Below are 21471 nucleotides of genomic sequence, written 5' to 3'. Positions count from 1 at the left end.
GGCCAGCTCCTGTGCTGGGGACAAGCTGTCATGACAATGGGGCCTCACTGAATCCCACCATGGGCCCAGCACGGGTATTACCGCCTCTGTTGATCAGATGCAGAAGCGGGCTTAGAAAGGTCAAGTTCCTTGCCTAAGGTCATACAGCTGGTAAATGACACTAGAGAAGAGCCTCCAAATGATAATGGGGGCTCTCTTCCCGGCTGTACCCCAGCACCTGGCACGCCCCAAGCACTCAGTGGAAACTTTCTGAGTGATGAGTGAAGTGGTGGAGGCAAGCTCATGCCGAGTCTGTGGGGGACGCGCCCTGGCAGTGGGGGTGCAGGCAGGAGCTGAGCTAGGAGGGAACAGAGTATGGGATGTGGACGCTAGATGGAGCCAAGATCGTGGGGCCCAGTGTCAACCACTTAGTGGCTCACAGCTTCCGGCTCCTTCCTATCCCACCTCTACCCCTGCTGCCCCAGGCAAGACAAACCCTTGAGCCTAAGGAAGGGGCTGGGAAGCCTCTCTGGGGAGGCCCTGAACTTGGCACAGACCATGGACCATCCTAGGGCTTCTCCTCCCATCCCCCATCCCCAGAGGATCTTGGGAAATACACGGGAGAGACACTTATGCGGCGACAAATACCTGCTTTTCACTCATCTCCATGTCATACTTCTGGATCCAGTTCTCGATTTCCGTCTCCACTTTATATTTCTTCTAAAAAAATTCAGGTAGTCATGGTTCGATGGACTAATATCAACAATAACAGCACCGAGGGCCCTCTGCATCAGCAGGCCCCGGAGTGCGTGCTGGAGACGCCCCGCCTACTGAATCCACACAACCAGGTCAGCTCTCCTCTATTTCACAGGTGAGGAAACTGAGCATCGGACACGTTCGCCCACTTGCCCAAGATCAGAGAGCTGATGGGCAGTACAACCTGGATCTGAAGCCAGCAGTCTGGCTCCGGAATATTCTAGGCAGAGGGAGCAGCCAGTGCCAAGGTTCCTGAGGCAGCAACAAGCTTGTGGTGTTTAAAGAACAGAAGTTGAGCCAGTGTGGCTGGAAAGAAGAGGCCCAGGAGGAGTGTGGCCCCAGTGAGGTCAGAGCAAGAAGCCAGAAGCCGAGTTACAGAGGGAGCGTCAGCTGGGGAAGGAGCTCGGATGCTGGTGTGAAAGAGAGGGGGAGCGCTGGTGGATTCAGATGCAGTGGAGGGACTTGATCTAATTTTGTTTTTAAAAGATCAGCTCCATCCATACAACGGAACGTTATTCAGCCATAAAAGGGAATGAAGTGCCAATAAATGCTACAAGGATGAACCTTAAAGACGTGTGCCAAGTGAAAGAAGCCAGTCACAAAAGGCCGCAGATTGTGGGATTCCATTTATACGGAGTGTCCAGAACAGGCAAATCCATAGAGACAGACAGTGGATTAGTGGGTGCCGGGGGCTGGGGGGAGGGAGAGATGGGGAGGAGAAACTGCTTAATGGGTACAGGGTTTTATTTTGAGGTGATGAGAATGTTCTGGAACTAGATAGAGGTGGTGGTTGCACAACATCGTGAATGTGATAAATGCCACTGAATTGTTCAGTTTAAAATGGTTCGTTTTAGGGCCGGCCCCGTGGCTTAGCGGTTAAGTGCGTGTGCTCCGCTGCTGGCGGCCCGGGGTTCGGATCCCGGGCACGCACCAACGCACCGCTTCTCCGGCCATGCTGAGGCCGCGTCCCACATACAGCAACTAGAAGGATGTGCAGCTATGACATACAACTATCTACTGGGGCTTTGGGGGAAAAAAATAAATAAAAATTAAAAAAAATAAAATGGTTCGTTTTATGTTACGTGAATTTCACCTCAATTAAAAAAAAAATCAACTACCTAGTCCTACAGTCCAAGAGTTCTTAACTCGGGCACCACGGCTGGGCTGGCTGCAGGGGGCCTGTGACCCCCAGGAACTGCCCACCAGTATGTATATGCACATTTGTACCTTTTGATGCCCGCGTGCCCTCCTCTCCGCCCCTGCCCTGCCCCGTGGCTCCACTGCCCCACCGCCCCGCTTCCCAGGGCACCTTCCTCAGCGCCTGCTCCGCCTCCCGGTTCTCCGCAATGAGGCTGTGCAACTGCGAGCGCAGCTGCAGGATCTCCTGCTGGATCTTCGCCACCCTGGCCTGCGAGGCCCGGAAGGCCGCCTTCTGCTGCTTCTCGGCCTCCTGCTTGGTGCGGAGCAGGCTGCTCTCCGAGAACTTGAGCACCTGGTGCAGGTGGTTCTTCAGTTCTTGGATCACGAAGTTCTCCTTCTCCACCTGGGCCAGGACGAGGAGAGGCTCCACTAATACCCACGGGATCCCCGAGAATCACAGACCCCTCCGAGAACCCTCGATTGCACGCTCCCTGAGGGCGGGGCAGGCTACCTGCCTTACTACCTCCCGAATCCTACCCCCAACCCCCTGATGGGGACAGGGACAGCCTGACTACTGACATTGAGGCTCGAGGGGGTCAGGTCGTCTGTCTAGGGGGGTGCAGCGGAGCCAGGATTTGAAGTCTGATCCGGAGCCCATGTTCTTGGCATGCCCCTCTATTTCCTGGCCTGAGTGAAGGGCACAGGTGGGCAAAGCGAGGCCACAGGAGAGGCCTGGGACAGCAGCGACCCTCCCGCCCAGGGCACAGCGGGGGAGTGCCCAGTTGGCAGAGACACTGGCACGATGCAGGAAGGTGTGAAATAAACATACACCGCAGGGACTGCCACTGGCTCTCCCTGGGGGCCTGGCTTGTCCCCTGCCCTCCGACGGTCCTAAAACAGGAATGGGGGAGGAGGATGGGGCTGTTTCGGAAGTAGGCTGCAAAGGCTGATCACAACACTCGAGTCTCCTTCTGAACATAGCGGGGCTGTGACTTCAGGGGGCTCATGCCGGGGGCTTCAGGCTGGGGTCAGCTGGCAGCAGGGAGCAGGAAGGAAGGGTGCCCTCTGGGCAAGCCTATCCTGTGGGCACAGCCCCTGCTCTAGGTGTTGGCTTGTAGAGCAGACGGTATTGTTAGCAGTCAGAGCTCTTCTTGGGGACCCCACATGCCTGATTGGGGTCACCTCCTCCTTTAAACTGAGGTCCAATGGCATGATGAAATTTGCAAAAATGGAATTTGACCCCAGATCTGTGCAACTTGGAAGCCCCAAGCTGGTTCCACCACCTGAATGGGACCAGCAAAGCCACTTGGGGCCCTCTCCTTGTCCCCAGGTGACATCTCTCCAATCCATGAGTGGCCTGCCCTGACTGAGCGCCCAGGAGCCTGTCATCTCGCCACTCAGCAGATAGTTACCATGACGCCCTTTTGTGCCAGTTTCCCAGGGACACAATGGAGGGCCACTGTCCTCTCGTGGGGGAGTCAGACCCAAATCAAATATTACATTTATTTATTGTGTGAATAATCACACAAATATTTATCAACAAACTGGTGAATGCCTTAAAGCACAATCAGTAGGAATGTAAGGAAGAGGGTACCGCGCCAGCCAGTGTGTGGGGGAGGGCGGGCGGCACGTGGCTTCCAAGGGCCTTGACCTCACATCCATCACAGGGGGATGAGAACGGATGTGCCTGTGGGAGCACTGGCTGGCCGTCCCCCAGGGTCTATTCTCCCCGGAAAGGTTGGGGAGCAGAACGTTTTGCTGGGAATGCGGCCCCCACTACAGACCACCTTTCCCAGCATCTCTGGCCACTGGGTGTTGCCATGAACTGCACCTAAAGGGCAGGACCAAGCCCCCTCTGCCCCTTCCCTCCTTCCTGCTGGCGGGACCAGTGGCGCCATGATGGGGAAAGCTGGAGCAGCCTTCTGGGTCCAGAGTTAGAAGTCCCATGTGGGGGACAGCGAGAAGCCAGACGGAAGAAGCCTGGACCCCCGACAGTTTTACGAAGCAGAGCTTCCATGCCAGCTTCAGCTTTTCCGTTAGAGAGAAATACATTTCCATCTTGACTAAGCCACTATTATTTTGGGTCTCTGTGTTAGTAGCCAAACCTACACTTATACATCACCTCACAGGGACTTTGCAAGACTTTAGTGAGCAAATGTATGTAAAGCGTTAATACATAGTATGTGTCTCAAAACGGTTATCATTAGGCCGGGATCATGTTATCGTTTCCCTTCTTAAAAATTCTTCTGGGGGCCGGCCCTGTGGCTTAGCGGTTAAGTGCGTGCGCTCCGCTGCTGGTGGCCCGGGTTCGGATCCTGGGCGCACACGGACGCACCGCTTCTCGGGCCATGCTGAGGCCGCATCCCACATACAGCAACTAGAAGGATGTGCAGCTATGACATACAACTATCTACTGGGGCTTTGGGGGACAAACGGAGGAGGATTGGCAATAGATGTTAGCTCAGAGCCCGTCTTCCTCAGCAAAAAGAGGAGGATCAGCACGGATGTTAGCTCAGGGCTGATCTTCCTCACCAAAAAAAAAAAAAATTGTTCTGGAGCTTCCCCCCCCTCACCCGCCCCTTGCCCTCAGGACAGAGACCACATTCCTCAGTTAGGCCTCCACGTCCCTGTGTGATCTGTCTGCCCCTCTCTTCGGGCCATCGTTGCCTCCCTCTGGCTCACTGGCACTCTTGGGGTTTCTGAACCAGCCAGGCTTCTTCCCATCTCAGGACCTAGGTATATACACCCCCCTCCCCCTGGAACAGGGGTCTGCAAACGAAGGTCCCCGTACGCCAGATCTGGCCAGCTACTTGTATTTGTAAATTCACTTTTATAGGAACACAGCCCATTCATTGGCAGGTTGTTTATGGCTGCTTTCAAACTATTAAGAGCAGAGTTGAGTTCAGCAGTTGCGACTGAGATTGCCTGGCCTGCAAAGCCTAAAGTATTCACTATCCAGCCCTTTGCAGAACAAGTTTGCCTACCCCTGGCCTGGAAGGTTCTTCCCTACCTCACTTGCCTGGTTGACTCCCTCTCATTCTTCATGTCCGGGCTTCAACGTCTACGACTCTTTTTTCTAAGAGCAGTTTTGGTGTAACACTCTCTTATAGCATCCTATACTTACCCTTCACTGTACTTCTCAAAACTGTAATTGAATCAGCTCTTTGAGACCTACCTTCCCTACTGTGAACTCCATGAAGCTGGGACCATGTGGGCTTATGTATAAAACCTGGCACCTATTAAGTGCTCAAAACAATATTTGTGGAGTAAATGAATGACAACAGCTATTTAAATCACTGGGGAAAAACCCAAATGCCAGAAGATTTGGGCTCCTTCGGTGTGGCTCCTTCCATAATCTGACCAACACCGTGAAGCGATACCTCTGCATCCCTGCTCCTCATGCTCGCCGCCAATTCACTTTCAAGGGCGTCGATGAATTCTTGGTTCCTTCTGTTGTGCCTGCTGATGTCCTGTATGAACTGGGCCTTATCTCTAGCTTCCATGGGACTGGTGAGAAGCTTCTCGAACAGGAAGCCCCGGAGTTCTAGCAGGCTATCGATGAAATTCTGGGCTTCTGCACTTCTGCCCGGCGTCTGCGTCTGCAAGAGCTTGGCAGCCTGGGGGTTACTGAGCAAGAGCCTCAGGATGTTCTTGGTGGATTCTTTGATCTGGTGCATCAGCGGCGGGAGGGTGGATTTCTGCAGCTCTATGGAGAGGAGGCGCTCTCGGTCCCAACTTTCTTCCTTAAACTCCTTCTCCTCCTGCAACTGCCTTTCTTTGTCCCGCAGGTCACTCATGTTGTCCAGGAGGACCCGGCAGAGGTCCTCATGCTCTCTCACCACCTGCGTGATGTTCTCTCCCAGCATCCCCTCCAGATCCCTGTCATTGGAGGCCACGTGTGACAGCAGCGTCACCAACTGCACCTTGTGGATGGTCTCGTCCAGTACGGACATGATCCGCTGGGTCTCAATGGTGGTGAGTTTGGTCTTAGAGGGGACCAAGGGGTTTGGTGAGGAGGCTGGCTTTTTGGATGGCTCTGTCATCAGCCTTATTCTGTTGATGTCGGGGCCTTGGTAGAGAGGGGCCACGGCGAGCACGTCTAAAGCCATTTTATAAGCAGCTCTGCTTGTCTTTGCACGCCTTGAGAGATGGAGACTGGATGGGTCTCCTGCTTTTATTATCCCTAGAAACCCTGAAAAAGGAAGGAGTAAGCAGTTAGTAGAGCTGTGCTGACATGGGTACGGCTGGTGTGGCCACAGCAGCCATCAACTTGACACTGAGAGCTCATCTTGAGTGCTCTGCAGCTTTCACACACAACCTCTCACTGGAAGTAGTTTTTAACTTTACGACAGTGTCGGGGCCACAAGGGCAGGAGGACCACTGCAGAGGTGGGTCCCTGGCACATGCGTCAGGCAGGGACCAACCAGGAAGGTAGACATCATTCTAAGTGTTTACATTTTAAAGGACCAGTTACACGGGTGATGGAAGAGTTGAGAGCCAACGAGGGGAAGGTGAAGCCACCCAGCAGTTGTCGGTGGCAGGAAGCCACCACAGGAGGAGGAAGTGGTGAGCTTGGGGATCCGGGTCACCCAGGGGAAGCTGGAATCACAGCCATTTCCTGTCCAGGAGGAGCCAGAGCCCCAGAGGAGTTGCAGCCACTGCTAGAAACGCAGCCCAAAGCAGAGAGACGGGGAGAAATACTCTCGTTTTTCCCTTCCTCTCACCCTCCGACCTCACACCAGTGCCTCCCACTGGCCAAACCCAACGGGAAACCAGCTGACAAGGGGGCCTGGGCAGTGCAGGCTGAGGGGGTCAGCAGCCTGAGACACAGAGCAGAACAGGAACAGGGCAGGGCCGGCCCCGTGGCTTGGTGGTTAAGTGTGCACGCTCCGCTGCTGGCGGCCCGGGTTCGGATCCGGGGCGCGCACCGTCGCACCGCTTCTCCGGCCATGCTGAGGCCGCGTCCCACGTACAGCAACTAGAAGGATGTGCAGCTATGACATACAACTATCTGCTGGGGCTTTGAGGGGAAAAATAAATAAATTATAAAAAAAAAAAAAAAAAAGGAACAGGAACAGGGCAAACCGGGGAGCTGAGAGCAAACAGCACTAGGACCAGCCCAGCACATGTGCACTGACTTTTAAGTATGGATTTAAAAATCGGAGTGGGGATGAATAATGACTTCGAAATACAGTTTTTAAAATGAATACAGTTTTTAAAAACTGTTTTGCTACGTGCAATGCTGTATCCTGGATTGGATCCTGGAACAGAAAAAGGACATTATTAGGGAAACTGGTCAAAACCAAATCAAGGGCCGGCCCCGTGGCTTAGTGGTTAAGTGCGCACGCTCCGCTGCTAGTGGCCCGGGTTCGGATCCCTGGCACGCACCGACGCACCGCTTCTCTGGCCATGCTGAGGCTGCGTCCCACATACAGCAACTAGAAGGATGTGCAACTATGACATACAACTATCTACTGGGGCTTTGGGGGAAAAAATAAATAAATAAAATTTAAAAAACCAAATCAAGTCGACAGTTTAGTTAATAGCACTGTACCAATGTTAATTTCTTAGTTTTGACAAACATATCAAGGTTATGTAAGATGTTAACATTGGGGGAGCTGACCGAAGGGCAGATGGGAGTTCTGTACTATCTTCACAACTTTTCTGTAAATCTACAATTATTACAAAATAAAAGGCTTATTTAGAAGATTGTTTCAGAAAAATTTACGGCAGCAACCAGAAATCAATCATTTTATTTACATCGCCTACATGGCACAATAGCTAAGAGGACCAGCTTTGGAGCAGCCCCACTGGGGTTCAGATCCTTGCTGGGGACCCGGGGCTGGTTCTCTAATTCCCCTAAGCTGGGCTTCCTTGGCCATAAGACAGGGATCCTCAGATTCGATGGGAAATTTCTGGCACAGGGCCTGGACTCTGCGAGTGCTCAATAAATAACAACTAATATTATTAGCTCAGAGAAATCGAAACCCCAAGACTAGGACTTCAGTGATTTCCCATTCTGAGACTCCGGGCCGGCTGGAGACCTAACGAACCCTACTGCTCAATGTACCGTGTCTAAGATGGACCCCCCCACATCCCCACCCCTCACCCTGTTCCTTCTTGATCTCTTGTCTGGATGATGGGTGATTCTGCCATGCTAGTTGCTCAAGCCAGAAACCTGTGTGCCACCCCGTACTCTTCCTTGCCCCCCACATCCAATATGGCACCCAGCTCTCTCAGTGTTCTCTCCTCGAGAGCTCCCGCTCCATTCCCTTCTCCGCAGCCCCTCTGCCCCTGAGTAAGGGCCTTCCAGTCTCTCCCTGGATGATTAAACGGCTTCTTAACTGGTCTGCTCGCACCTGCTCCTGATCCCCGCAATAAAGATCATCCCTGTAGTCATCTGTTCGGGTATTTATTGAGCCCCTGGGGATATAAAAGAGATGCAAGGGCTGGTTCCTGTCCTCCCAGAGTTTATAAACTAGTTTGAGATATGAAATATGCACACATGTAGGTTCGGTCACTATGGAAGGAAGGAGATAAAGGTGTGTTTGTTCACAGACAGATCAAGATGATGACCAGCCTTCAACACCAGAGTGGGGACCTTGGAGTTTATCTTGTAGGAAATTGGGATCCATTTTGATTTCATGAAAAGTGTAACAGGATAAAATCAGATTTTTGAGAAAAATCTGTTGTCAAGGATGATTTATAGTGAAAGGGCTGGTGGTAGGTAGATAGGTTGGAATATTATAAACCTTCCACCTCAGGGCCTTTGCACACACTGTTTCTTCTTCCTGAAACACTCTTCTCTCTCCTTCTTGCCAAGTTAATTCCTTACACTCAGATCTCAGTTCAAGTGTCACTTCCTCAGGGGAGCCCTTCCTGGGCTTCCAGGCTGGGTCAAATTCTCATAAGGCCACACTCCTTTGTGGCAGGCACCACCTCCCATCCCAACCCCCTTCCCTCTTGTTTGCTTATACTGTAGAGGCTGGAAATACTTAATGCTCACCTTCTCAGCCTCCACTCAGCCACAGCTAGGAGTGGCTATAGACACAGTTCAAGCCAATGAAACAGAGAGAGAAGTTTTCCAGGGGCTCCAGGAAAACTTATAACTTCCCGATGCAAAAGAAAGACATTGTTGGCTTCACTTCCATTCCCTGAACTTGGGCTTAATGCTGGAGCAGTGGCAGCCATTTTGTGAACAAGAAGAAAAAGTTAAGAGAATTACAGGAATGCTACCCCTGATGTCATTGAGCCACTGGACCTTCCAAGTGTCCATTATCTCTTACCAAGATGACTGTGATAACCTCTTCACTGGTCACCCTGCTTCTGCCCTCCTGCCCCACAGTCTCTTATCACAGCAGCCAGAGGAAGCCTTTTAAAATGTCAGATCCTTTCACTCCTCTGCTCAAAACCCAGCTCACAACAACTGATTGTTAAAATTTCAGGATATTTGTGAGCTGGTTGTTAAACCATTGGTAGCTTGAAATCAGCCATGGTGGGCATATTTACATCATGAAAATTGGCAAATACCACAAATCAGCACCCCTCCCAAACTGGTTGTTAAACATTTACTAGCACACCACCGCTACAATGCCTTCCCACCTCACCCAGAACAAAAGCCAGAGTCCTTACAATTACCTAGAAGGCCCTGCTATCACTCACTCTTCTGCACTTAAACTGACCCTTTCTGCTGTTCTTTGAATGTGTCAAATGTGCTCTGACCTCAGGGCCTTTGCACTTGCTGTCTCCCCTGTCTGGAACATTCTCTAAACACCTGCAGAGCTGTTCCCTCACTTCCTTCTCTGTTCAAATATCAGTGTAGCAGCGAGTGTTTTCCTGACCCCTTCATAAAATATAAACCCTCCGCTCCTCCCAGCCCGCCCCTTCCCTTATCCTGGTTTCTTTTTCTCCAGGTGAAGCATCCCATTGGACGTCTCTACAGGGGCCTGTTTATTTGTTTGTTGTCTGTCTTTCCCCTTCCCCCAAAAGTAGGCTCCAAGGAAGGTAGGAAGAAGGCTTTATCTGTTTTGATCCCTACTGCCTACCCAGCACTGGAAAAACCAGAACATCCTCTTGCGGAGAGATCTGCTGGACCACTTACAGGTTACCTGTGCCATTCTAATTTTCAGACTCTGCGGGTGTGAGAAATGTTTTGAAGACAGAACCATCAGGACTTGGTGAGCGAAAAAGAGTTTTGAGTTTGGGTGACTGGGAGACGAGGGCGGGGCCCTGAGGAACGGGGGTAGGGTGGTAGGGTGGGGAATGGGAAGAGGAAGTTAGGAAAGGAGGACAGAGAGCTCGGTTTCACACTCACTGAGCTCCAGCTCCCAGCGGACAGGATGTCTCGCCTTCCCGTGATTCATTTCCTCTCTGTCAGGGATGGCGCCCCGGGTGCCCTTTGAGGACTCATCCTCTCTCCCACGTGTGCAGTCTTGGTGGGCTCGCCCGTCAAAGAGCCCTGCTCTCTGCCTCCCAGGAACCCTGAAGAGGGACTCACGGATGGGAAGTGGTGGGGGCAGATTCACGCCGGTGGTCGGCTCCTGGAGATCCCGCTACCAAGATCCCCAGAACAGCCTTGGCTGCCGTCCTCTCCGAGGCCTGGCTCTGCAGCTTCTCCTTTGCCAAGTTGCTCGGCCAGGGTCAGTTTCTGTTGCTTGCACTCAGAGAACCCTAGCTGACAAAATAGTCTGGGCAACTGACAACACGAGACCAAGGGGGCTCCAGGGAGACCTTGGGGATGGAAACATAATTTCAAGGGAGAGGGAAGTGATATGGAAGCCACACAAGTTATCTTCAGTTCAGCAAACCAAAGAGTGAAGAGGGGGGAATCAGAGAGAAGAGGGGGGAATCAAAGAAACACATAGACTGACTAGGAACAAGGGAGAAAGGCAGCCAGATCAGGTGCCCAGGATGCTCTGTTCCTTGACCAGGCGACATGGATCCAAAATTAGAAGCTGCTGAGAGCTGAGGACTGAGGCGAGAAGGGCATTATCTTGCACCTCTTTGATTCCACCTACTTCCTGCTCCCCATCAATCTCCTGAGTTCCTTTAAGGCTTTTCCTGAAAATAACGTTTTAGGGACAGGCACGGAGCTTCCTCAGCCTCTCTGAGGATGAAGGATCTTTGCCCCACGGCCCCAGGATGAATGTGAACAATGTTTAATGAACACACTTCTCCCCATTGTCCCCCAAAGCTCTCAGGCATAAATCAAAACGCCTGAATTCTTCAGAGATCACGGCTGAGAGAGATCACGGCTGGAAATGCAACGTTATATGAAATGTTTCCAATTTGCTTTCAGCCAAATTACCTCTTTTGCTTTAAAGGGCAAACTTGTTTTCTTTGATTATGATGACGCTCATCAGTTCTTGACAGCTCATTTGGGCCAACAAGAAAAAGCCAGTGGAAGTAGGATGGGGGGAAATGCATCTGACTCTGATGACAAAAATCACGAGAGAATCTCTTTCCCTTGAATTCTAATATGATCATTTCGCGTCCTTTTTAATGCCACCAACCTTAATATTTAAATCACTTCCAACTTAAGCCTCTCTTTTAAAAATTCCTGCTGTAAGAGTGAAGCAAGATTGTTAATGGATGGGGAACTTTAATTGGATCTTTCCTTTATTTGTCATTAATTCTGCTGATGAACTTTATAAATGGAAATATATCTTTATCATGCAAATTACACCTCGTCTTCATTCAAATGGGCTTGTTGGATATTTTATTACTTTCGCTCTCAGAACACTTTGAAAAAAAAGAAAAGAAAAGGGTTGAGGTAAATTATATTTTTTTCACCTGGGGAGAAAAATGGGAAGAAAACGCAATTGCTACAACTACCCTACAAGTCCAACACTGGGAAGTGGAGAAGTCAGAGAGTATAAAAAAACCTGGAGTGGGGTGGGGGGGAATTTCATTTTAAGAAATGCAATTTCGGGCCGGCCCGGTGGCTTAGCGGTTAAGTGCGTGCGCTCCGCTGCTGGCGGCCTGGGTTCGGATCCCGGGCGCACACCGAAGCACCGCTTCTCCGGCCATGCTGAGGCCGCGTCCCACATACAGCAACTAGAAGGATGTGCAGCTATGACATACAACCATCTGCTGGGGCTTTGGGGGAAAAAAAAATTACAAAAAAAAAGAAATGCAATTTTAATATTAGCGAACTCTTGAGAATTTACTATGTGCTAAACGTGGTTCTAAATGCTTCACACAAATTGACTCCTTTATTCCTGACAACAGCCTTATGAGGTCGGTGCTTGTATAGCCTCCATTTCACAGATGAGGAAAGGGAGACAGAGAGCGGTTAGAGGACTCTCTTCATTTACAGCTAGTAAGTGACAGAGCTGGGATCGCAGCCCAGGCCATCTGTCCTGGGAGCCTGGACCCCGCAACCATTATCCTATCCAGTCTCTCGACCTTAAGATTGACTTCTATGGGGGACAGAGTAGAAGGATTCTTTGCTGGTCCAGTTACAATGAATCCTGTCAAGCAGAGACCTTGAGAATAGATGTGTTCAAGTTCTTATAGCATTCAATCTACTTAACAACTACAAATAGGAATATTCATATTTGTCATTATATATATATAAGTATATACATACTAGACTTGACCTGCCTTTCTTTCTACTGCCACACAGTGATCCTGCGGGTGTCATGTTCCCTTGGGTACCCCCAGGATTAGACACAGTTTGTGACAATAAACCTGTCACTCCATCCCTTTCTCCTCACTTAAGAAAGCTTATATCAGAATATAAGTGAGAGGTCTGAACTATTTTAGGGTAAGCTTTGAATCATCTCTCATTGATTTTTATATCTTTGAATCATACATTCACATACTTTGGAACTTATTATCAACTAGTTATCAAGACACCCCTCAAAACTGATCACGACTCAGGGATCGTCAGGCAGCATGATGCCGCACCGTATGTGGCAGAAGTGACGGTCAGGGAAGAGGCCTTCACGAGGGTTAGTTCTAACACAGCGTTGCCCAAGTCTCTCTCACTAGCATGCCACCTTTGTGATTTCTGCCAAAGTTAAAGGCCAAGCTGTACTATTATCAACTTTTTTTTTTTCTTTAAGTATACTTTCATTCTTAAGTATTTTTCATTAAAAAGGAAACTTTATATCACCACTGTAACTGGAAAATCCCTATCACTTTCCTTAAACAGAAGGTAACAATGTCTACGTCCTATTACTTCATTCTAGCTAGATACTATTACCCACAAAAGATGAGTCTGAGACCACATCTCCGTTGTTCAAAAGCAAGATTAGGAGGCTGGCCCAGTGGCGTAGTGGCTAAGTTCCTGTGCTCCGCTTCAGCGGCCCGGGGTTTGCAGATTCGGATCCTGGGCACCGCTCATCAAGCCATGCTGTGGCGGCATCACACATACAAAATAGAGGAAGACGGGCACAGATGTTAGCTCAGGGCCAATCTTCCTCAGCAAAAAAAAAAAAAAAAGCAAGATTACCAAATGGTAGGGAGATGTTAAAGACATACTAATAAACAAAGAGACAAATTACTAATATCAGGAAGGAAAGAGAGGCTATCACTGCTGATCCCATGGATGTTAAAATGATAATAAAGGAATATTATGAACAACTGTATGGCCACACATTTGATAACCTACATGAAATGGACCAATTCCTTGAAAGACCCAATCTACCAAAACTCACACAGGAGAAATAGATAACTCAAATGGGCCTATATCTATTTAAAAAATTGAATCAATACTTAATAACCTTCCAAAACAGAAAGCACCAGGCCTAGATGATTTCATGGTGAATTCTATCAAACATTAAAGGAATAAATTATACCAATTCTCTACAATCTCTTCTTTTTTTTTTTTTTAAAGATTTTATTTATTTTATTTTTTTCCCCCCAAAGCCCCAGTGGATAGTTGTATGTCGTAGCTGCACATCCTTCTAGTTGCTGTATGCGGGACTCGGCCTCAGGATGAACGGAGAAGTGGTGCCTCGATGCGCACCCGGGATCCGAACCCGGGCCACCAGCATCGCAGCGCGCGCACTTAACCACCAAGCCACAGGGCCGGCCCTACAATCTCTTCTAGAAAATACAAGCAGAAGGAATACTTTCCAATTGATTCTATGAGGTTAGCATTACTTTAACACCAAAATAGACAAAAACATTACAAGAAAGGAAAACTACAGACCAATATCTCTCATGAACATAGATGTAAAAATCCTCAACAACATATTTGCAAATTGAATCTACCAATCTATAAAAGAAATTATATACCATGACCAAGGCAGATTTATTCCAGGTCTGCAAGGCTGGTTCAACATTCAAAAATGAATTAATGTAATCCGTCACATCAACAAGAAGAAAAATCATATGACCATATCAATAGACACAGAAAAATATCCAAAGACCTATTCCTGTTTGACAAAATCCAACACCTATTCATGATTAAAAAAACAAACAAAAAAAATCCTCTCAGCAAACAAGGAATAGGGTAGAACTTCCTCAACTTGATAAAGAACATCTACAAAAAACCTACAGCTAACATCATACTTAATTGTGAGAAACTCGAAGTCTCCCCTCTAAGATCAGGTGTCAGGCCAGGATGTCCCCTCTCACCACTCCTGGTCAACATCATAATAGAAGTCCTAGCTAACGTAATAAGATAGGAAAAGGAAATAAAATGTATAGATTGGGAAGGAAGAAATGAAACTACCTTTGTTCTCAGATGACCTGATTGTTTATGTGTAAAAGCCTAAAGATCAACAAAAACACTTGGAATTAATAAACAATTATAGCAAAGTTGCAGGATATAATGTTAATATACAAAAGACGTATTAACATCAAACTGAGACTTTCTCATTGAAACAACTGGAATTAAAAAAGACCTGAGGGCCGGCTCTGTGGCTTGGTGGTTAAGTGCGCGCGCTGCAATGCTGGCGGCCCGGGTTCGGATCCCGGGTGCGCATCGAGGCGCCACTTCTCCGTCCATCCTGAGGCCGAGTCCCACATGCCGCAACTAGAAGGATGTGCAGCTATGACATACAACTATCTGCTGGGGCTTTGGGGGGAAAAAATAAAATAAATAAAATCTTTAAAAAAAAAAAAAAAAAAAAAGACCTGAAAAGGCTTCTCACCACAGGGCTGAATGTTATTTACTGCCACGCGTGTGTATTTCTTCCCAAACCAGACATCACTGAATGAACAGAGCCAGCTAAACAGATCCTCCTTCGTACCAGCCTTCCATTGACAATTCACAGCACATGTGTTCCTAGGCAATTAAATATTTCCCCATTGATTCTTAGCTCCAAATGATACTTGGTGCCTGCCTTGCTCCATTCCTGGTACTTCTCATGACTTGACAAAAAAGGCTGCTTTCAGCTTAGGAGTGAGAGAGCCAAGAAAGAATGGTGGAGGGTGGGAAATATGGTTGGAGGTAGAGATGGCAGAGATAAGCTTTCACAAGACATGGGGCTCATGGTCTGTTTTTATTTTCTCCCCTCGTGAAAACGTTGCAATGTCTACATGATCGCAGATTGCATAAAACCATGTTGTGGATTTCACAGTTTGCGTAGCTGATTTCATGTCCTTTGGACAGTTCTATCTTGTTTCTGAGAGGTATAATTCCTACCCACTCCCTGCCTCCAGGACCTAACAGGATCTGCTTCACCCTCACCCCAATGTTCTGCTTAGGACTCAGAGGCGTCCTCTATGGGTAAGGGAGTCCTGGCTGCTTAGTTACAATTCCACCACCTACTTGCTGGGTTAATGGGCAGAAGTTTTGTCTTTGAAGCAGTAGGAATTTTCCAGGAAGATCCCACTGGCCTGCAAACCACACATCTAGCTTTCTTCAGAAGAACTTTATATGCTTAATCGGAGCCTTCCAATTCTAGCACAGGGAAATGAGGGGATGGAAAGGGGCAGAAAATTCATGATGAAGACTACTGTCCTAAGCCACTATTGCATAGTAGGTGCTCAATCAATCACTGTTGAATCAATGAAGAGATGGCAAACCCAGCTTTCCCAACAGGTCCATTTCCCACAGGGAGATGTTGGCATAATGGGATAATGTTATTTCACAAAATACGTCATGTTCTGAGTTAGAACCAGAAAATAGTGTCATATTTTAATAGTGAAAACTGGGGGCCCAGATTTGGCCTATAGGTTGTTCCCCATCCCTGTACTCAGGGCCTGGAATTTTAAAATAAAAGATTTAAAGCAAATTTCTTTTTTCTTTTTCATAGTTTAGCTGGTTTTTTCTATCACCGCTTTTGAACCATGACTCAATCCTCTCTTGTCTTTTTTGCAAACCCATGTTTTGTGGATTATATTTGGTTTGCAAAAGATTTCCAGGCTGGAGCTGTCACAGAGAACGCTGGAGGCATTAACAGACGGGATCTCATTGCAGTGATGGCTCTGAGGCCGCAGGCTCCAATGTTATCTGTGCTTTCGAGACAGAGGACGCTGAATAGTGACTGAGGTTGGGAGGAATGTGCTCCCGGGGACAGATTTCTAAGCTGCCAGTTATAATGAATAACTCTCCACCAGCCACTGGCCATAGCTATAGCCCTGGGCAAATTCACTCGACCTTCTGGCCCCTCATCTCTGAAGTGGAAAAGAAAACAGGAGCCTACTGCACAGTGACTAAGTTTGTGGTCTGGTGTCAGACAAATCTGGAGTTCAGCCCCAGTGGATCCCCTCTTCCTCACTGTGTGGCTCTAGGCAAGTCAATCACCTCTCTAAGCTCCATCATGCTCATCTCTAAAGTGGGGACACTCATGAAACACACACTGCACAGAACTGCCGTGAGTATGAAATGAAGTCCTGGCACAGTAATGTTTAGCTTTTATTACAATGTCAAAAATGATACAATTTAATCTTAACATTTGGATCCTTCTTAAAATCCAAGATGTAATTTTCTTCAAAATAGTACATATGTTTTTATGCAGACGGGTTTATAAAGAGCCAAAATGGAACCTCCTTTTACTCCTTTTTACTCTGTTTTAATTTTGCTGGTTTCTACATTATTCACGTTTTTCTGTTCGTGTTGGAAGGGGACAGAGATCCCTTCAACTACTCACCATTTTTCAGTTTCCTCCTCCTTCCAAATTAATTCATCACCATTTTTAATTCCTCTTTTGGTTTACAGTGTAGCTTTAGAAGTGTTTATTTCTGGTTCTATCCAACTGCCAATAGTATCATTTGGTGTTTCAGGCAGAAGGAAGAATTTCCTAGCAGTAAATTTAGATTCTTCTAAAATAAACTTCCTCTACTTAAAAAAATATATTTAAATCATAACCTTATAAAATGCAAAATACTGGCTTTTCCTGGCTGACAGATTATGTTGAAGAAGTGTTTTTTTAAACCATGAGTTGTGCCCTTTTAGCGAGTGAAATCAACTCACCAGTTAAAAATAAATCAAAGAGAGTAGAAAATATTAGTGTGTGTTGCATGTTGTAAGTATTCATTTGTAATTAAACTCGTGTGTGCTACGTCGAGAAGGAAAATGTATTTCTTGGTCTGGTTTGTGGTTAAAAAAACAACCTGTGTTTGAAAGCCCCCATGTTAAAGGTATTTGATTGGCCATAGGATATAACCTGCTGCTGTTATTGGAGAGTTAAGGTCAAGGAGAAGCTTTTCCCTGATGCTCTGTATTTCAAATGATCTTGATTTTTTTTGGTGAGGAAGATCAGCCCTGAGCTAACATCCATGCTAATCCTCCTCTTTTTGCTGAGGAAGACCGGCCCTAAGCTAACACATATTGCCAATCCTCCTTTTTTTTCCCTAAAGCCCCAGTAGATAGTTGTATGTCATAGCTGCACATCCTTCTAGTTGCTGTATGTGGGACGCGGCCTCAGCATGGCCAGAGAAGCGGTGCATCGGTGCGCGTCCGGGATCCGAACCGAACCGGGGCCGCCAGTAGCAGAGCATGTGCACTTAACCGCTAAGCCACGGGGCTGGCCCTTGATTTTTAATCACTGTTGTTTTCAGTTCCACTAACTAGGACCTGAAGGGAAAACGTGTGTGTGTGTGTGTGTTTAATGTGGGTGCGTATCATTTGCCTTGTAGGAAAATACCAGTCTAGAACAGAGTTTCTCAATCTCTGCACTCGGACATTTCAGGTCAGATGATTCTCTGTTGTGGGGCTGTCCTGTGTGTTACAGGATGTTTAGCAGCGTCCCTGGCATCCACCCACTCGACGCCAGGAGCACCTTTCTCCCACCACCAGTTCTGACCAGCTGGAAACAAAATGTCTCGAGACATTGCCAAATGTCCCTGTGGGGGAGGGACGGATGCCGCTGGTTGAGAACCACTGGTCTAGACCGCAGTGGCCTTGTTCACCCATGAAACTCCTGGCTTCTCCATCCTAAGTCCAGCGCTCCATCCAGGTTCAAAGGAAGGCTCGTCCAAGTCTCACCCAGCTGTACCTGACGAGCTGACATCCGTGCCATCTAAAGTCACCATCAGTTACAGAATCAAGATCAGAGTCCCAAGCTGGGTGTTTGGAGACCTGTGTGCATGACTCTGCCCTGCCTGGGGTCTTGGAATACGTCTGGGCAAGTCCCTTCTCTCCCTGGCACCTGGGGATATGACACCTGTCCTAGCCACATCAAAAGGGAGCTGGGTGGAGGGGGGATAATTTAATAGGCGGGAAAGCCCTTTGGAGAGTTAAAAGCCCTCTTCAAAGGTGAGTGATTATTATACGCTGAGGCATAAATCAGGTGGTTCATGGCCTCATTGCCCTGAGCTCTTCTAGGGAAAAAGGGAAGTGCAGAGAGGAATTTAGCAATTGAGTAGGCAGGGAAGACTCACCCTTTAATTCAACTTTTCACTGTAAACCTAGTGAAAAGCCCAAGCCAAGACCCTGGCATTGACATCCAACCATGTATGTCTGGAATCTGTTTCCAAGGGCTGCCTCGCCCAGAACCAGGGCACGGCTGTCTGCGATGCCCCAGGCAGCCCGTCCAGCCCAGGCAGGGAGATTGATGCTACGACCTGCAGTCTCTGTTACTGCTGCTGCCAGTCAAAAGGCTATTGGGGGCTGTCTGGGTGGAGGGTGCAGTCTGGCAAGGGTTTAGTCCAGCAGATCCTTGCCTTCCACTAACAATTTTTTATATTCAGACAAGGCATCAGCAGTGGCCTCAGAACTCACCCCTTCTCCCTCTCGACTTTCCCACCATTTCCCTACCTGGCCTTTTGGCCTGGCCTGGCCTGGTTATCTGGTTGATTCTCACTTCCTCTTGATCTCCCTAGGGGGGCCAGGGAATAAAGCAGTCACCCTGAGTTGATCAGTTAGCAAGTGCAGACACGACAGCTTCCCGCATTGCTCAAGAGGAGGACTTGAAGGCTCCACCAAGAGTTTTAAGCTGGAGTGAGTGACAAGACCAGATCTGGAGCCGGGGAAATCGTGGTGAAAGGGTTTGCAGGTGCAAGATGGCAAGAGGATCAAGTTTGGAAGGCTGTCACAGTGTCCGGGGGAGAGACCAGGGTGGCCTCAGCCAGGGACAAGGCAGTTGACGGGCTCTAGAACTATTGAGAAACCAGAATGATGGGATGAGGCGGAGGACTGGATGTGGGAAACGAGAGAGAGGAAGGAGTTAAGGAGGAGGCCCAGGGTTCTGGCTCCGGTTACCGGTTGGATTGTTGTGGTATTGACCCAAAAAGCAAAGACTGGACGCGAAGCAGGGGTTGAGGGGCTGAGGTGTCTGTCAACGCTAGAACGTGCTATCCATTTATCAAGTCTTGAAACTACGGGGCTGTGTGTGTCCAGAGGGGCGCCTCTTCCTATTTTGTACCAAGGCACGGTACAGACCAGCGGCCGCCTGGTGGGACATCTATGAGGGATGTGCACAGCGGTAGGATACCCGGAGTAGATTTCAGGAAAGACCCAGAAAGCAGACAGAGGAATGTGAGAGCTGTTGGGGACTAAAGCCGCGGTGCGGGCAGGGGACATGCAGAGGGAGAAGGATCAAGCCCCTTCACTCTTTTGATCAGGTTCCTTCTCACTGGTTCAACCCACCTGTCCAGCTCATCCTCTGCGCTGCGGCCACACTGGCCTTCTCGAAAGTGCTCCAAGCACTGGGATCATTACACTCCACGTTCCTTTTGCCAGAAACCACCTCCCACCCCCTGGATTAGCTGTTTCTCATCCTTCCAGTGTCAGCTCAATGGTGACCTCTCCTCAGACTAGAACAGAAAGTGCACTATGATCTCTGGAAACCTCCGCATATTTTCTGCATGGTATTTATCACAGGTGTATTTTTTTTTTTTTTACAGCTCTATTGACGTATAATTTACATACCATAAAGTTCACCCATTGTAAGTGTACAACCAAATGACTTTTTTTGTAAATGCACAAAGTTATGCCACATCACCACAAAATTTCCATCACTGCCCAAAATTCCCATGAGCTAATTTGCAAACAATTTCTGTTCCCACCACATTTAACTTATCTGGATAGTTCATATAAATGAAATCATACAAATGGAATCATACAGTATGCAATCTTTTGCGTCTGACTTTTTGGTTAGCACAGTGGTTTTCAACCAGGGGCAACTTTGACTGGAGACATTGACAATAATTCGGAGATATATTTGGTTGTCAACTGGCAGAGGGTGCTACTGGCATCAAGTGGGTAAAGGCCAGGGACACTGCTAAACATCCTGCAGTGCACAGGACAGCCCCACAACAGAGAATTATCTAGCCCAAAATGTCAATAGCACCGAGGTTGAGAAACCCTGACTCAGCATAATGTTTTTGAGGTTCATCCATGTTGTAGCATGTATCAGTATTCTGTTCGTTTTTATTGCTGAATAGTAGTCCATCATGTGGAAATATCAATTTGTTTATCCGTTCCCCTGTTGAAGGACATTTGGGTTGTTTCCAGTTTTGGGTTATTATTAATAATGCTGCTAAGAACATTCATATATGTCTTTGTGTGGACATAGCTTTTATTTTTCTTGGGTAGAATCCTAGGAATGGAATTGCTGAGTGGTATAGTAAGTTTATACTTAACTTTTTAATAAATTGCTTAATATGATAAGTTTATACTTAACTTTTTAATAAATTGAATTAATAAATTCGAAACTATGTTTCGAATTGGTTGTACCATTTTATGTGCCCATCAGCAAAATATGCGAGTTCCAGTTTCTCCATCTCTATGTCGATACTTGGTAATTCTGTCTTTTTGATTTTTGAAAGTTTATTTGATTCTTTTGCTGGTTTTAAAAATTAGGTTGTTTGTCTTCTTACTGAGTTGTAAGAATTATTTATATATTATCAGATATAGTATTTTATCAGATACATGATTTGCAAATTTTTTCTGTCTACAGCTTGTCTTTTCATTTTCTTATGAAAATGTCTTTTGAAGCTCAACATTCTTAATTTTAATGAAGTCCAATTTATCATTTCTTTCTTTTATGGCTTGTGATTTGGTGTTGTATCTAAGAAGTCTTTGCCAAACCCAAAGTCATGAAGATTTTCTTCTATTTTTTTAGGAGTTTGTAGTTTTAGATCTTGTATTTAGGTCTATGATCCATTTTGAGTTAATTTTTGTGTATCGTGTGAGGTAAGAGTCTCAGTTCATTTTTTAGCATATCCACTTGTATCAGCACCATTTGTTGAAAA

General features: G+C 47.5%; 1 protein-coding gene across 2 annotated transcripts in view; it reads right to left on the bottom strand.

Moving 5' to 3' along the window:
- DRC10 (dynein regulatory complex subunit 10) overlaps positions 1-21471 on the bottom strand; it is a 28009-nt gene that overhangs the window by 1448 nt on the left and 5090 nt on the right. Inside the window, exons 2-4 of one of the 2 annotated variants that reach the window (XM_004430129.3) lie at positions 5256-6067; positions 2045-2278; positions 628-699 (exon numbers count right to left, since the gene is read on the bottom strand). In XM_004430129.3, coding sequence (XP_004430186.2) covers positions 628-699; positions 2045-2278; positions 5256-5984 — 1035 coding nt within the window. In that variant the 5' untranslated portion in view covers positions 5985-6067. The remainder of the gene's footprint in view (positions 1-627; positions 700-2044; positions 2279-5255; positions 6068-21471) is intronic. The other variant, XM_087424184.1, reaches the window with a different exon arrangement.

The sequence above is a fragment of the Ceratotherium simum genome, chromosome 35 (genome assembly GCF_057802395.1).
Source record: "Ceratotherium simum simum isolate JZ-2026a chromosome 35, ASM5780239v1, whole genome shotgun sequence".
NCBI classification, from domain to species: Eukaryota; Metazoa; Chordata; class Mammalia; order Perissodactyla; family Rhinocerotidae; genus Ceratotherium; species Ceratotherium simum.
The sequence above is the reverse complement of the archived record's forward strand: the minus strand, read 5'-3'. Positions and strand labels throughout refer to the sequence as shown.